Source organism: Calonectris borealis, chromosome W, assembly GCF_964195595.1.
Source record: "Calonectris borealis chromosome W, bCalBor7.hap1.2, whole genome shotgun sequence".
In the NCBI taxonomy this organism is placed as follows: domain Eukaryota; kingdom Metazoa; phylum Chordata; class Aves; order Procellariiformes; family Procellariidae; genus Calonectris; species Calonectris borealis.
In genome coordinates, this window is record NC_134351.1 from 10,359,876 (window position 1) to 10,376,616 (window position 16,741).

The 16,741-nt window shown below is 61.0% G+C and overlaps 6 protein-coding genes across 31 annotated transcripts in view; 5 read left to right on the forward strand and 1 right to left on the reverse strand.

Moving 5' to 3' along the window:
• The window catches only part of LOC142074711 (ubiquitin-associated protein 2-like), a 181,320-nt gene that overhangs the window by 72,436 nt on the left and 92,143 nt on the right, over window positions 1–16,741 (reverse strand). The gene's annotated exons all lie outside the window — the stretch shown is intronic.
• Window positions 1,578–2,264, forward strand: LOC142074763 (interferon-like). Its single transcript, XM_075135633.1, has one exon. It carries the CDS (start codon window positions 1,578–1,580, stop codon window positions 2,154–2,156), a length of 579 nt encoding a protein of 192 aa, XP_074991734.1. The 3' UTR covers window positions 2,157–2,264.
• On the forward strand, window positions 4,610–5,296 carry LOC142074774 (interferon-like). Its single transcript, XM_075135641.1, has one exon. It carries the CDS (start codon window positions 4,610–4,612, stop codon window positions 5,186–5,188), a length of 579 nt encoding a protein of 192 aa, XP_074991742.1. The 3' UTR covers window positions 5,189–5,296.
• LOC142074935 (interferon-like) lies at window positions 7,642–8,385 on the forward strand. The gene has a single exon (XM_075135951.1). It carries the CDS (start codon window positions 7,642–7,644, stop codon window positions 8,383–8,385), a length of 744 nt encoding a protein of 247 aa, XP_074992052.1.
• Window positions 11,198–11,834, forward strand: LOC142074659 (interferon-like). The gene has a single exon (XM_075135418.1). It carries the CDS (start codon window positions 11,198–11,200, stop codon window positions 11,774–11,776), a length of 579 nt encoding a protein of 192 aa, XP_074991519.1. The 3' UTR covers window positions 11,777–11,834.
• LOC142074936 (interferon-like) lies at window positions 14,222–14,800 on the forward strand. Its single transcript, XM_075135952.1, has one exon. It carries the CDS (start codon window positions 14,222–14,224, stop codon window positions 14,798–14,800), a length of 579 nt encoding a protein of 192 aa, XP_074992053.1.

Consider the following 16,741-nt stretch of genomic DNA (forward strand, 5'->3'; position numbering starts at 1 on the left):
CATCCCTGGAAACACTCAAGGTCAGGTTGGACGGGGCTCTCAGCCACCTGAGCTAGTTGAAGGCGGCCCTGCTCATTGCTGGGGGGTGCACCAGATGACCTTTGAGGGTCCCTCCCAACCCAAACCATTCCATCATCCTATGAAGGAGAGGCACGGCAGAGATCGCTCTGATTAGGCCCGCTTCCGCTACTCTTGCCACTTCAGGCTTTTTTCACGACAAATCTCCCCTGGCGCTGCTTGAAAACGCCTCGCGGCACCAACTACTCTAGGGCAACACGGACAAGGTCCGGCCACGGACCTCCAACAGCAGCCTGCCACCTGCAGGGACGGCACCTAGGTACGCCAAATCATCGTGCACGTGCCAGCACCCCAAGCACAGCACTCCCCCCAACACCAACGTTGCCTCACAAGACCAGGCCTCCAGCCCGCCACCGCCCTGCCACCACCACCACACACGCGGTTCCCCTGCCCCAAAAGCTCTGAGAAAACACGTGCCAGCGTCTCTCACACAAGCCCAACATGCTCCTCGCTCTTGGAAGGCACCGGAAAACCTCAGCCAGTGCAACCTCCACCTCCTCCTCCCACTAGAGCTCTACAATGAGATCCCTGGCTCAGCTCCACCTCCAGAGGACCCTCGCACACCCCTCCTCTAGGGGCGCAGGGGCTCAGGCCATCCCAAACGCAAGACCCTTCGCTTGCCGGGGACACCTTCTTCTTTGCCCTCCAGCCACCGCGGGCAAGCAGCCACAGACGACACAACAAGACCCCGGCTACAGGGCCACACGCAGTGGACCGCAGCCAGGGACCCAACGCAGCCGCACCAGCAGCAGCAAAACCCTTCCCTTTTTCCTCTTCCTCTTCCCGCGAGCCCTTCCTCCTGCCTTTCCTCCCCATTCTCCTCCGCTTCAAACACGGGAGCTGGGGCTGCTCCGTCCAGGAGCACGTCCAACGCTCAAGTGCCTACACCCAGAGCCACCTCCTCGCCAGCCGTCGCCACCCCCAGGCCCTCGCTCCAGGAGGGGGCTCCCCAGGCCCTGCCAAGTGACATCACTTCACCACCCTTCCCAACACGAAAACAGAAGACCAGCTAACAGGAAAACAGAGGCGAGCCAAAAGCGAAAGGAAAACAGACCACGACCAACACCAGGGCATGCCAGACGGAAAAGACACCGGGGCACCAGGGGAAACTTCAGCTGCAGAAAAGAGGCACCACAGCTCGCCCTGCAGGCAACAGGGAAACCCTAACGCCCCTCCCCGGCACAGCTGCCCCCAAGGGCTCTGCCCCAGCGCTTTCGCATCCCCCGCTCCACCGCCACAGCCAACCTCCCCCCGCACAGCCACCCTCCCCAACCACGGCCACCCCACCAACGCACTTCCCCAAGACCACCACAGCCACCAGCCAAAACTGAAAACCACAGCGGAAACTCGCTGCCACCAGAAGGCGAGGAAGGGAAAGCTGCGGCACCACATAAAGCCGGCCACCCGGCAGCACCCCAAGCACAGCGCCCACCCGCACCGCCACCCGGCCTGACCAGGCTCCTGCCCACCACCCCCCACGCAGCGCCCACCGCCCCACCATGCCTGCGCCCGCAACCCCACAGCCCCGCCTGCGCCACGGCGCCACGGCGCTCCCGCTCCTCCTGACGGCTCTCGCCACCGCCCTCGCCTGCCAACACCTGCGTCCCCGCGACGCCACCTTCCCCTGGGACAGCCTCCAGCTCCTCCACGCCATGGCGCCCAGCCCGCCACAGCCCTGCCACCACCAGCACGCGCCCTTCCCCTTCCCCGACACCCTCCTCCGCACCAGCCACCCACAGCAAGCCGCCGCCGCCGCCCTCCGCATCCTCCAGCACCTCTTCGCCACCCTCAGCAGCCCGAGCACCCCCCAACACTGGGACGCCCAGGCACGGCACCACCTCCTCAACAACCTCCACCACCACATCCAGCAGCTCCAGCAGTGCCTGCCGGCCAACGGCACGCTCTTCCAAGGCCAAGGGCCCCGCAACCTGCTGCTCAACATCAACAAATACTTCCGGCGCCTCCAGGACTTCCTCCACGCCCACAACCACACCGCCTGCGCCTGGGACCACGTCCGCCTCGAAGCTCGCCTCTGCTTCCAACACCTCCACAACCTCACCCGCACCATGCGCAATTAGCCCGACGACCCCCACCAACCCGCACGGCCCCACCCGCCCCCACCACCACCTCGGGACCACCGCCCCATCCCCGCCTCTGTCCTCCCCCACGCCAAGACCCGCTGCAAGAACGGCCCTGCACCCTCAGCCTCCACTCACTGCTCCTCCAGTTCAAGAACTTTATTTATTTATTTTGACAATGGCCTTTATCTATTTATTCACCTATTTATTCCACAGGAAATAAAGACCTCTTGCAAAACCCTTGCCACTGCCTCTCGTCTCAGAAGCACAGCAACGAGCCTTTGGGCTGGGGGGAAGCCACCTCCACTCAACACCTACGCCAAGCCCCGCTCCAAACGGGGCTCCCCACATCCCGTGCCCGCTCTTCCCTGTGGCACCTCCCCAAGGAGGCGCTTGCCTCAACCTCTTTGGAAAACCTCTGACAGGGTTTAGCCATCGCCATCGGAATCTCCTTTCCGGCCCTTGTCTCCCCAACATTTCCCACCTGCCAGCCCGCTTTACACCGACTCAGGAGCAGCTCCGCAGTCCTCACCACAAGGACCACACGCACCTCTTGGAGCGGGTCCAGACGAGGGCCACAAACACCATCAGAGGGCTGGAACGCCTCTCCTACCACAAAAGGCCCAGACAGTTGGGCTTCTTCACCCTGGAGAAGAGAAGGCTCCGGGGACACCTTATGGCGGCCTTTCCGTACCCCAAGGGGGCTCATAAGAAACATGGGCACAGACTTTTTAGTGGGGGCCTCTTGCGGCAGGACAAGGGGGAATGGTTTTCAACTGAAAGAGGCTAGATTCAGACCGGGGAGAAGGAAGACGTTTTTTACCATGAGGGTGCTGAAACACTGGCACAGGTTGCCCAGAGAGCTGGTAGATGCCCCATCCCTGGAAACACTCAAGGTCAGGTTGGACGGGGCTCTCAGCCACCTGAGCTAGTTGAAGGCGGCCCTGCTCATTGCTGGGGGGTGCACCAGATGACCTTTGAGGGTCCCTCCCAACCCAAACCATTCCATCATCCTATGAAGGAGAGGCACGGCAGAGATCGCTCTGATTAGGCCCGCTTCCGCTACTCTTGCCACTTCAGGCTTTTTTCACGACAAATCTCCCCTGGCGCTGCTTGAAAACGCCTCGCGGCACCAACTACTCTAGGGCAACACGGACAAGGTCCGGCCACGGACCTCCAACAGCAGCCTGCCGCCTGCAGGGACGGCACCTAGGTACGCCAAATCATCGTGCACGTGCCAGCACCCCAAGCACAGCACTCCCCCCAACACCAACGTTGCCTCACAAGACCAGGCCTCCAGCCCGCCACCGCCCTGCCACCACCACCACACACGCGGTTCCCCTGCCCCAAAAGCTCTGAGAAAACACGTGCCAGCGTCTCTCACACAAGCCCAACATGCTCCTCGCTCTTGGAAGGCACCGGAAAACCTCAGCCAGTGCAACCTCCACCTCCTCCTCCCACTAGAGCTCTACAATGAGATCCCTGGCTCAGCTCCACCTCCAGAGGACCCTCGCACACCCCTCCTCTAGGGGCGCAGGGGCTCAGGCCATCCCAAACGCAAGACCCTTCGCTTGCCGGGGACACCTTCTTCTTTGCCCTCCAGCCACCGCGGGCAAGCAGCCACAGACGACACAACAAGACCCCGGCTACAGGGCCACACGCAGTGGACCGCAGCCAGGGACCCAACGCAGCCGCACCAGCAGCAGCAAAACCCTTCCCTTTTTCCTCTTCCTCTTCCCGCGAGCCCTTCCTCCTGCCTTTCCTCCCCATTCTCCTCCGCTTCAAACACGGGAGCTGGGGCTGCTCCGTCCAGGAGCACGTCCAACGCTCAAGTGCCTACACCCAGAGCCACCTCCTCGCCAGCCGTCGCCACCCCCAGGCCCTCGCTCCAGGAGGGGGCTCCCCAGGCCCTGCCAAGTGACATCACTTCACCACCCTTCCCAACACGAAAACAGAAGACCAGCTAACAGGAAAAGAGAGGCGAGCCAAAAGCGAAAGGAAAAGAGACCACGACCAACACCAGGGCATGCCAGACGGAAAAGACACCGGGGCACCAGGGGAAACTTCAGCTGCAGAAAAGAGGCACCACAGCTCGCCCTGCAGGCAACAGGGAAACCCTAACGCCCCTCCCCGGCACAGCTGCCCCCAAGGGCTCTGCCCCAGCGCTTTCGCATCCCCCGCTCCACCGCCACAGCCAACCTCCCCCCGCACAGCCACCCTCCCCAACCACGGCCACCCCACCAACGCACTTCCCCAAGACCACCACAGCCACCAGCCAAAACTGAAAACCACAGCGGAAACTCGCTGCCACCAGAAGGCGAGGAAGGGAAAGCTGCGGCACCACATAAAGCCGGCCACCCGGCAGCACCCCAAGCACAGCGCCCACCCGCACCGCCACCCGGCCTGACCAGGCTCCTGCCCACCACCCCCCACGCAGCGCCCACCGCCCCACCATGCCTGCGCCCGCAACCCCACAGCCCCGCCTGCGCCACGGCGCCACGGCGCTCCCGCTCCTCCTGACGGCTCTCGCCACCGCCCTCGCCTGCCAACACCTGCGTCCCCGCGACGCCACCTTCCCCTGGGACAGCCTCCAGCTCCTCCACGCCATGGCGCCCAGCCCGCCACAGCCCTGCCACCACCAGCACGCGCCCTTCCCCTTCCCCGACACCCTCCTCCGCACCAGCCACCCACAGCAAGCCGCCGCCGCCGCCCTCCGCATCCTCCAGCACCTCTTCGCCACCCTCAGCAGCCCGAGCACCCCCCAACACTGGGACGCCCAGGCACGGCACCACCTCCTCAACAACCTCCACCACCACATCCAGCAGCTCCAGCAGTGCCTGCCGGCCAACGGCACGCTCTTCCAAGGCCAAGGGCCCCGCAACCTGCTGCTCAACATCAACAAATACTTCCGGCGCCTCCAGGACTTCCTCCACGCCCACAACCACACCGCCTGCGCCTGGGACCACGTCCGCCTCGAAGCTCGCCTCTGCTTCCAACACCTCCACAACCTCACCCGCACCATGCGCAATTAGCCCGACGACCCCCACCAACCCGCACGGCCCCACCCGCCCCCACCACCACCTCGGGACCACCGCCCCATCCCCGCCTCTGTCCTCCCCCACGCCAAGACCCGCTGCAAGAACGGCCCTGCACCCTCAGCCTCCACTCACTGCTCCTCCAGTTCAAGAACTTTATTTATTTATTTTGACAATGGCCTTTATCTATTTATTCACCTATTTATTCCACAGGAAATAAAGACCTCTTGCAAAACCCTTGCCACTGCCTCTCGTCTCAGAAGCACAGCAACGAGCCTTTGGGCTGGGGGGAAGCCACCTCCACTCAACACCTACGCCAAGCCCCGCTCCAAACGGGGCTCCCCACATCCCGTGCCCGCTCTTCCCTGTGGCACCTCCCCAAGGAGGCGCTTGCCTCAACCTCTTTGGAAAACCTCTGACAGGGTTTAGCCATCGCCATCGGAATCTCCTTTCCGGCCCTTGTCTCCCCAACATTTCCCACCTGCCAGCCCGCTTTACACCGACTCAGGAGCAGCTCCGCAGTCCTCACCACAAGGACCACACGCACCTCTTGGAGCGGGTCCAGACGAGGGCCACAAACACCATCAGAGGGCTGGAACGCCTCTCCTACCACAAAAGGCCCAGACAGTTGGGCTTCTTCACCCTGGAGAAGAGAAGGCTCCGGGGACACCTTATGGCGGCCTTTCCGTACCCCAAGGGGGCTCATAAGAAACATGGGCACAGACTTTTTAGTGGGGGCCTCTTGCGGCAGGACAAGGGGGAATGGTTTTCAACTGAAAGAGGCTAGATTCAGACCGGGGAGAAGGAAGACGTTTTTTACCATGAGGGTGCTGAAACACTGGCACAGGTTGCCCAGAGAGCTGGTAGATGCCCCATCCCTGGAAACACTCAAGGTCAGGTTGGACGGGGCTCTCAGCCACCTGAGCTAGTTGAAGGCGGCCCTGCTCATTGCTGGGGGGTGCACCAGATGACCTTTGAGGGTCCCTCCCAACCCAAACCATTCCATCATCCTATGAAGGAGAGGCACGGCAGAGATCGCTCTGATTAGGCCCGCTTCCGCTACTCTTGCCACTTCAGGCTTTTTTCACGACAAATCTCCCCTGGCGCTGCTTGAAAACGCCTCGCGGCACCAACTACTCTAGGGCAACACGGACAAGGTCCGGCCACGGACCTCCAACAGCAGCCTGCCGCCTGCAGGGACGGCACCTAGGTACGCCAAATCATCGTGCACGTGCCAGCACCCCAAGCACAGCACTCCCCCCAACACCAACGTTGCCTCACAAGACCAGGCCTCCAGCCCGCCACCGCCCTGCCACCACCACCACACACGCGGTTCCCCTGCCCCAAAAGCTCTGAGAAAACACGTGCCAGCGTCTCTCACACAAGCCCAACATGCTCCTCGCTCTTGGAAGGCACCGGAAAACCTCAGCCAGTGCAACCTCCACCTCCTCCTCCCACTAGAGCTCTACAATGAGATCCCTGGCTCAGCTCCACCTCCAGAGGACCCTCGCACACCCCTCCTCTAGGGGCGCAGGGGCTCAGGCCATCCCAAACGCAAGACCCTTCGCTTGCCGGGGACACCTTCTTCTTTGCCCTCCAGCCACCGCGGGCAAGCAGCCACAGACGACACAACAAGACCCCGGCTACAGGGCCACACGCAGCGGACCGCAGCCAGGGACCCAACGCAGCCGCACCAGCAGCAGCAAAACCCTTCCCTTTTTCCTCTTCCTCTTCCCGCGAGCCCTTCCTCCTGCCTTTCCTCCCCATTCTCCTCCGCTTCAAACACGGGAGCTGGGGCTGCTCCGTCCAGGAGCACGTCCAACGCTCAAGTGCCTACACCCAGAGCCACCTCCTCGCCAGCCGTCGCCACCCCCAGGCCCTCGCTCCAGGAGGGGGCTCCCCAGGCCCTGCCAAGTGACATCACTTCACCACCCTTCCCAACACGAAAACAGAAGACCAGCTAACAGGAAAAGAGAGGCGAGCCAAAAGCGAAAGGAAAAGAGACCACGACCAACACCAGGGCATGCCAGACGGAAAAGACACCGGGGCACCAGGGGAAACTTCAGCTGCAGAAAAGAGGCACCACAGCTCGCCCTGCAGGCAACAGGGAAACCCTAACGCCCCTCCCCGGCACAGCTGCCCCCAAGGGCTCTGCCCCAGCGCTTTCGCATCCCCCGCTCCACCGCCACAGCCAACCTCCCCCCGCACAGCCACCCTCCCCAACCACGGCCACCCCACCAACGCACTTCCCCAAGACCACCACAGCCACCAGCCAAAACTGAAAACCACAGCGGAAACTCGCTGCCACCAGAAGGCGAGGAAGGGAAAGCTGCGGCACCACATAAAGCCGGCCACCCGGCAGCACCCCAAGCACAGCGCCCACCCGCACCGCCACCCGGCCTGACCAGGCTCCTGCCCACCACCCCCCACGCAGCGCCCACCGCCCCACCATGCCTGCGCCCGCAACCCCACAGCCCCGCCTGCGCCACGGCGCCACGGCGCTCCCGCTCCTCCTGACGGCTCTCGCCACCGCCCTCGCCTGCCAACACCTGCGTCCCCGCGACGCCACCTTCCCCTGGGACAGCCTCCAGCTCCTCCACGCCATGGCGCCCAGCCCGCCACAGCCCTGCCACCACCAGCACGCGCCCTTCCCCTTCCCCGACACCCTCCTCCGCACCAGCCACCCACAGCAAGCCGCCGCCGCCGCCCTCCGCATCCTCCAGCACCTCTTCGCCACCCTCAGCAGCCCGAGCACCCCCCAACACTGGGACGCCCAGGCACGGCACCACCTCCTCAACAACCTCCACCATTACGAACACGACCTGGAGCAATGTGCGCCAGCCAACGGGATGCTCTTCAAAAGGCAAGGGCCCCGCAACCTGCTGCTCAACATCAACAAATACTTCCGGCGCCTCCAGGACTTCCTCCACACCCACAACCACACCGCCTGCGCCTGGGACCACGTCCGCCTCGAAGCTCGCCTCTGCTTCCAACGCATGGACACACTCATACGGCGAATGAACAGCCAAGCTGCTCCTGCCCTTCATCAGACCCACCCGCGTCAAACGCCGATCCCCAGACAGCGCCGGCGGCCACAGACCGAGCAGAGGCAGGAGCAGCCCGGGCTGGGATTGCTCAGCCCTGCTCACACCTCTTCCAGCCAGGAGCCGGCACCGACAGGGAAACGGGCATGACCGCGGCAAGGCCAGCGCCAGGCTGCGGTACAGCCCGCACACCCGCACCGCTGGAAAGGAAGGAGGAGGAAATTGCTGTGCTGCACACTCATGGACAGCCGCGAGGTGATGGAGAGAGGGGTGGTATTTATTACCCACGGCGTTTATCTGGCCCATCCAGACTGCGACCTCCCCTGATGGAGAGGAAGGTCCCCGCGGACACTGCGGGAGTCTGACGCCAACGACTATTTATTGATTTATTTATTCATTTAGCTGGCCAATAATTTCCATATTTATATATTTATTTATTTATTCACTTGTTGGAAATAAAGACTTTTTGCAAAAACAAAAAAGAAGAAAAAAGAAAAGAGGTGGTCATCGTGCATATACTTGACAGGCAAAGACAGGGACTCTGCAGGCAGGCAGGGATGAGCCTCGCTCCTGTAGCCCATCCCACTGATGCCTCCTGCCCCAGTCGAAGGCTCCGGACAGCAGGCCACTCTCAGGGACCCACCATGGTCCTTCAAGTCCACAGGCATCTCCCACTAATGCGGGACCCTCGGAGCATACACTTGCCCGGACAACATGATGCCTGCCCTGCGTGCTCCTCCTGTCCCACCACCCGTCCTCTCCCTTCCCAACCCTCTCCCACTGCCAAGACATGAAAGCCACCTCCAAGCCACCACCCCATCACAAACAACCATTCAGCAATGCCACAGCACTGCTTGGGACCAAGCAGGGTGGCATGGACAAGGTGCACCTCGAAGAGGCAAGGAGGGCACCCACCAAGGCCTGCGGAGATTTGGACAAGGAAAAGCATCCCAGTGCTACCAACCCCATCCAAGAAACACCAGAAAAAACCACAAAAAACACAGGAGATGCCCAGGACTGCTCATTGCTCTCCTACAACCACCACAACTGGCCCAGGACGCTCCTGCCTGTGCTCACACACCAGTGGCCATGGGGACCTCCCTCACTACATAGAGCACATAGGCCTAGGCCTTCTTTAGCCCAACATATCCTTAGCAAACAAAAAAAATACATCCCCCAAACACCACCACCCAACATGGTCCAAACCAACCAGTACAGACCAGCACAGCATTCCCCATGAAGGAAACTGCCCACGCACCACAGCACCAGCTGCTCCTTCACTCTCCAACCACCACCCCAAAAATATCTGCACCGGGTGCTTTGCCCTCCCCAGGTAAGCCCGAGCAAGACAACACAAAAGTTCAGCAGCTCTGGCCTCCTCCCGCCTGGGACAAAGAGTTGTTCTCCATGCTCAGTCACACCACCTCCACCACCACATCACTGCAAGGACACTGCTCTGTGCAAACACAAATGGGCACTTCCCATGCAGCTGGAGAGCGAGAAAACAAGTGGGACCAAATATATTCAGGTACACAGCAGGACCCCTCAAGATGCATCTTCCAGACTGTACTACAGTCCTCCTGATGTTCCTTCTAACCAGGAATACCCTGTGACGCCAGGCAGGGGGGACATCATTGGCTGTGTCTTCTCCAAGGTGGCTGGAGAAAGCAAGCAATCCTCAGACATAAAAACAGAAGAGGACAGGTAATGACAGAAGCTGGAACACAGGGAACTCAAACATGACAGAATAAACACATTACTATTATCTTTACCATGAAGGTGATAAAACACCAAAAGAGAGATCAGGGAGGTTGTGGGACGTCCACTCCTGGAGATATATCCAAAAGCATCATTGGACAAAGCCATCAGCAGCCTCCTCTGACACCACCTACCCTCAGCACCAGATTGCATTCGGGACCTCCAGAGCAAAACAGATCATTGAAAAAGAATTTTAAAAATGGAAAGAATTGATACATGAACGGCGATAAAAAAAAAACAAACAGAGAGAGAAACTGAGAAGTTCCAGTAGTATGAGAGCATAACATAAGACACATGCACTTCACCAGGAAAACACTGGAAATTGGAAAAATGGAATTGTTTGTAGAGGACCTTTCCTCCGCGCAGCACAATGAGACAGTGGTCATGAAAAATCCCACACCTGGCAAAAAAACCAAAAATCACCCTATATAAAAATACTTCTAGCTGTGTCTCCTTCATTGTTCAATAAGTAAGAGCTTAGAAAAGACTTCTTATCCACCACCATGATGAGGTTCAGACTAAGGCAAGGGAAGAAAAGAGACTGTAGAAGCTTCATCAATAAACATTCATTGAAAAAGTCCTCAGACCCAGGGCCACCTACTCAAAAGCCACGACGACTTAGAGAGCACCTCAGATTCCTGAGGAATACATCATTTTACAAACCTCCCAAAAGCTAAAAAGAAATGATATATTCATACGAAAAAAACGATGACAAACATACCGAAAGTAAAAAACCCACAACCAATACTGGAGCATTACATAATGAAAAGAGACTTGGGCAGCAAGGGACATTTAGCGGAACAAGACAAGCGTGAGTGCAAGCCGGGGAGGGAAAGGAGAAACCACAAAAAAAACACATCAGCACCACAACTACCCCATGTGTCACTCCACTGCCGATTTCACATCTCCCATTCAAAAACTAGAGCCAATGTCCCCCAAAAACCTCACCAGTAAAGTACCACCACTGCCCTCCCCAAGAACGGCCACCCCACCAACGCACTTCCCCAAGACCACCACAGCCACCAGCCAAAACTGAAAACCACAGCGGAAACTCGCTGCCACCAGAAGGCGAGGAAGGGAAAGCTGCGGCACCACATAAAGCCGGCCACCCGGCAGCACCCCAAGCACAGCGCCCACCCGCACCGCCACCCGGCCTGACCAGGCTCCTGCCCACCACCCCCCACGCAGCGCCCACCACCCCACCATGCCTGCGCCCGCAACCCCACAGCCCCGCCTGCGCCACGGCGCCACGGCGCTCCCGCTCCTCCTGACGGCTCTCGCCACCGCCCTCGCCTGCCAACACCTGCGTCCCCGCGACGCCACCTTCCCCTGGGACAGCCTCCAGCTCCTCCACGCCATGGCGCCCAGCCCGCCACAGCCCTGCCACCACCAGCACGCGCCCTTCCCCTTCCCCGACACCCTCCTCCGCACCAGCCACCCACAGCAAGCCGCCGCCACCGCCCTCCGCATCCTCCAGCACCTCTTCGCCACCCTCAGCAGCCCGAGCACCCCCCAACACTGGGACGCCCAGGCACGGCACCACCTCCTCAACAACCTCCACCACCACATCCAGCAGCTCCAGCAGTGCCTGCCGGCCAACGGCACGCTCTTCCAAGGCCAAGGGCCCCGCAACCTGCTGCTCAACGTCAACAAATACTTCCGGCGCCTCCAGGACTTCCTCCACGCCCACAACCACACCGCCTGCGCCTGGGACCACGTCCGCCTCGAAGCTCGCCTCTGCTTCCAACACCTCCACAACCTCACCCGCACCATGCGCAATTAGCCCGACGACCCCCACCAACCCGCACGGCCCCACCCGCCCCCACCACCACCTCGGGACCACCGCCCCACCCCCGCCTCTGTCCTCCCCCACGCCAAGACCCGCTGCAAGAACGGCCCTGCACCCTCAGCCTCCACTCACTGCTCCTCTAGTTCAAGAACTTTATTTATTTATTTTGACAATGGCCTTTATCTATTTATTCACCTATTTATTCCACAGGAAATAAAGACCTCTTGCAAAACCCTTGCCACTGCCTCTCGTCTCAGAAGCACAGCAACGAGCCTTCGGGCTGGGGGGAAGCCACCTCCACTCAACACCTACGCCAAGCCCCGCTCCAAACGGGGCTCCCCACATCCCGTGCCCGCTCTTCCCTTTGGCACCTCCCCAAGGAGGCGCTTGCCTCAACCTCTTTGGAAAACCTCTGACAGGGTTTAGCCATCGCCATCGGAATCTCCTCTCCGGCCCTTGTCTCCCCAACATTTCCCACCTGCCAGCCCGCTTTACACCGACTCAGGAGCAGCTCCGCAGTCCTCAGCACAAGGACCACACGCACCTCTTGGAGCGGGTCCAGACGAGGGCCACAAACACCATCAGAGGGCTGGAACGCCTCTCCTACCACAAAAGGCCCAGACAGTTGGGCTTCTTCACCCTGGAGAAGAGAAGGCTCCGGGGACACCTTATGGCGGCCTTTCCGTACCCCAAGGGGGCTCATAAGAAACATGGGCACAGACTTTTTAGTGGGGGCCTCTTGCGGCAGGACAAGGGGGAATGGTTTTCAACTAAAAGAGGCTAGATTCAGACCAGGGAGAAGGAAGACGTTTTTTACCATGAGGGTGCTGAAACACTGGCACAGGTTGCCCAGAGAGCTGGTAGATGCCCCATCCCTGGAAACACTCAAGGTCAGGTTGGACGGGGCTCTCAGCCACCTGAGCTAGTTGAAGGCGGCCCTGCTCGTTGCTGGGGGGTGCACCAGATGACCTTTGAGGGTCCCTCCCAACCCAAACCATTCCATCATCCTATGAAGGAGAGGCACGGCAGAGATCGCTCTGATCAGGCCCGCTTCCGCTACTCTTGCCACTTCAGGCTTTTTTCACGACAAATCTCCCCTGGCGCTGCTTGAAAACGCCTCGCGGCACCAACTACTCTAGGGCAACACGGACAAGGTCCGGCCACGGACCTCCAACAGCAGCCTGCCGCCTGCAGGGACGGCACCTAGGTACGCCAAATCATCGTGCACGTGCCAGCACCCCAAGCACAGCACTCCCCCCAACACCAACGTTGCCTCACAAGACCAGGCCTCCAGCCCGCCACCGCCCTGCCACCACCACCACACACGCGGTTCCCCTGCCCCAAAAGCTCTGAGAAAACACGTGCCAGCGTCTCTCACACAAGCCCAACATGCTCCTCGCTCTTGGAAGGCACCGGAAAACCTCAGCCAGTGCAACCTCCACCTCCTCCTCCCACTAGAGCTCTACAATGAGATCCCTGGCTCAGCTCCACCTCCAGAGGACCCTCGCACACCCCTCCTCTAGGGGCGCAGGCCATCCCAAACGCAAGACCCTTCGCTTGTCGGGGACACCTTCTTCTTTGCCCTCCAGCCACCGCGGGCAAGCAGCCACAGACGACACAACAAGACCCCGGCTACAGGGCCACACGCAGCGGACCGCAGCCAGGGACCCAACGCAGCCGCACCAGCAGCAGCAAAACCCTTCCCTTTTTCCTCTTCCTCTTCCCGCGAGCCCTTCCTCCTGCCTTTCCTCCCCATTCTCATCCGCGTCAAACACGGGAGCTGGGGCTGCTCCGTCCAGGAGCACGTCCAACGCTCAAGTGCCTACACCCAGAGCCACCTCCTCGCCAGCCGCCGCCACCCCCAGGCCCTCGCTCCAGGAGGGGGCTCCCCAGGCCCTGCCAAGTGACATCACTTCACCACCCTTCCCAACACGAAAACAGAAGACCAGCTAACAGGAAAAGAGAGGCGAGCCAAAAGCGAAAGGAAAACAGACCACGACCAACACCAGGGCATGCCAGACGGAAAAGACACCGGGGCACCAGGGGAAACTTCAGCTGCAGAAAAGAGGCACCACAGCTCGCCCTGCAGGCAACAGGGAAACCCTAACGCCCCTCCCCGGCACAGCTGCCCCCAAGGGCTCTGCCCCAGCGCTTTCGCATCCCCCGCTCCACCGCCACAGCCAACCTCCCCCCGCACAGCCACCCTCCCCAACCACGGCCACCCCACCAACGCACTTCCCCAAGACCACCACAGCCACCAGCCAAAACTGAAAACCACAGCGGAAACTCGCTGCCACCAGAAGGCGAGGAAGGGAAAGCTGCGGCACCACATAAAGCCGGCCACCCGGCAGCACCCCAAGCACAGCGCCCACCCGCACCGCCACCCGGCCTGACCAGGCTCCTGCCCACCACCCCCCACGCAGCGCCCACCGCCCCACCATGCCTGCGCCCGCAACCCCACAGCCCCGCCTGCGCCACGGCGCCACGGCGCTCCCGCTCCTCCTGACGGCTCTCGCCACCGCCCTCGCCTGCCAACACCTGCGTCCCCGCGACGCCACCTTCCCCTGGGACAGCCTCCAGCTCCTCCACGCCATGGCGCCCAGCCCGCCACAGCCCTGCCACCACCAGCACGCGCCCTTCCCCTTCCCCGACACCCTCCTCCGCACCAGCCACCCACAGCAAGCCGCCGCCGCCGCCCTCCGCATCCTCCAGCACCTCTTCGCCACCCTCAGCAGCCCGAGCACCCCCCAACACTGGGACGCCCAGGCACGGCACCACCTCCTCAGCAACCTCCACCACCACATCCAGCAGCTCCAGCAGTGCCTGCCGGCCAACGGCACGCTCTTCCAAGGCCAAGGGCCCCGCAACCTGCTGCTCAACATCAACAAATACTTCCGGCGCCTCCAGGACTTCCTCCACGCCCACAACCACACCGCCTGCGCCTGGGACCACGTCCGCCTCGAAGCTCGCCTCTGCTTCCAACACCTCCACAACCTCACCCGCACCATGCGCAATTAGCCCGACGACCCCCACCAACCCGCACGGCCCCACCCGCCCCCACCACCACCTCGGGACCACCGCCCCATCCCCGCCTCTGTCCTCCCCCACGCCAAGACCCGCTGCAAGAACGGCCCTGCACCCTCAGCCTCCACTCACTGCTCCTCTAGTTCAAGAACTTTATTTATTTATTTTGACAATGGCCTTTATCTATTTATTCACCTATTTATTCCACAGGAAATAAAGACCTCTTGCAAAACCCTTGCCACTGCCTCTCGTCTCAGAAGCACAGCAACGAGCCTTTGGGCTGGGGGGAAGCCACCTCCACTCAACACCTACGCCAAGCCCCGCTCCAAACGGGGCTCCCCACATCCCGCGCCCGCTCTTCCCTTTGGCACCTCCCCAAGGAGGCGCTTGCCTCAATCTCTTTGGAAAACCTCTGACAGGGTTTAGCCATCGCCATCGGAATCCCCTCTCCGGCCCTTGTCTCCCCAACATTTCCCACCTGCCAGCCCGCTTTACACCGACTCAGGAGCAGCTCCGCAGTCCTCAGCACAAGGACCACACGCACCTCTTGGAGCGGGTCCAGACGAGGGCCACAAACACCATCAGAGGGCTGGAACGCCTCTCCTACCACAAAAGGCCCAGACAGTTGGGCTTCTTCACCCTGGAGAAGAGAAGGCTCCGGGGACACCTTATGGCGGCCTTTCCGTACCCCAAGGGGGCTCATAAGAAAGATGGGCACAGACTTTTTAGTGGGGGCCTCTTGCGGCAGGACAAGGGGGAATGGTTTTCAACTGAAAGAGGCTAGATTCAGAGCAGGGAGAAGGAAGACGTTTTTTACCATGAGGGTGCTGAAACACTGGCACAGGTTGCCCAGAGAGCTGGTAGATGCCCCATCCCTGGAAACACTCAAGGTCAGGTTGGACGGGGCTCTCAGCCACCTGAGCTAGTTGAAGGCGGCCCTGCTCATTGCTGGGGGGTGCACCAGACGACCTTTGAGGGTCCCTCCCAACCCAAACCATTCCATCATCCTATGAAGGAGAGGCACGGCAGAGATCGCTCTGATTAGGCCCGCTTCCGCTACTCTTGCCACTTCAGGCTTTTTTCACGACAAATCTCCCCTGGCGCTGCTTGAAAACGCCTCGCGGCACCAACTACTCTAGGGCAACACGGACAAGGTCCGGCCACGGACCTCCAACAGCAGCCTACCGCCTGCAGGGACGGCACCTAGGTACGCCAAATCATCGTGCACGTGCCAGCACCCCAAGCACAGCACTCCCCCCAACACCAACGTTGCCTCACAAGACCAGGCCTCCAGCCCGCCACCGCCCTGCCACCACCACCACACACGCGGTTCCCCTGCCCCAAAAGCTCTGAGAAAACACGTGCCAGCGTCTCTCACACCAGCCCAACATGCTCCTCGCTCTTGGAAGGCACCGGAAAACCTCAGCCAGTGCAACCTCCACCTCCTCCTCCCACTAGAGCTCTACAATGAGATCTCTGGCTCAGCTCCACCTCCAGAGGACCCTCGCACACCCCTCCTCTAGGGGCGCAGGGGCTCAGGCCATCCCAAACGCAAGACCCTTCGCTTGCCGGGGACACCTTCTTCTTTGCCCTCCAGCCACCGCGGCCAAGCAGCCACAGACGACACAACAAGACCCCGGCTACAGGGCCACACGCAGCGGACCGCAGCCAGGGACCCAACGCAGCCGCACCAGCAGCAGCAAAACCCTTCCCTTTTTCCTCTTCCTCTTCCCGCGAGCCCTTCCTCCTGCCTTGCCTCCCCATTCTCCTCCGCTTCAAACACGGGAGCTGGGGCTGCTCCGTCCAGGAGCACGTCCAACGCTCAAGTGCCTACACCCAGAGCCACCTCCTCGCCAGCCGCCGCCACCCCCAGGCCCTCGCTCCAGGAGGGGGCTCCCCAGGCCCTGCCAAGTGACATCACTTCACCACCCTTCC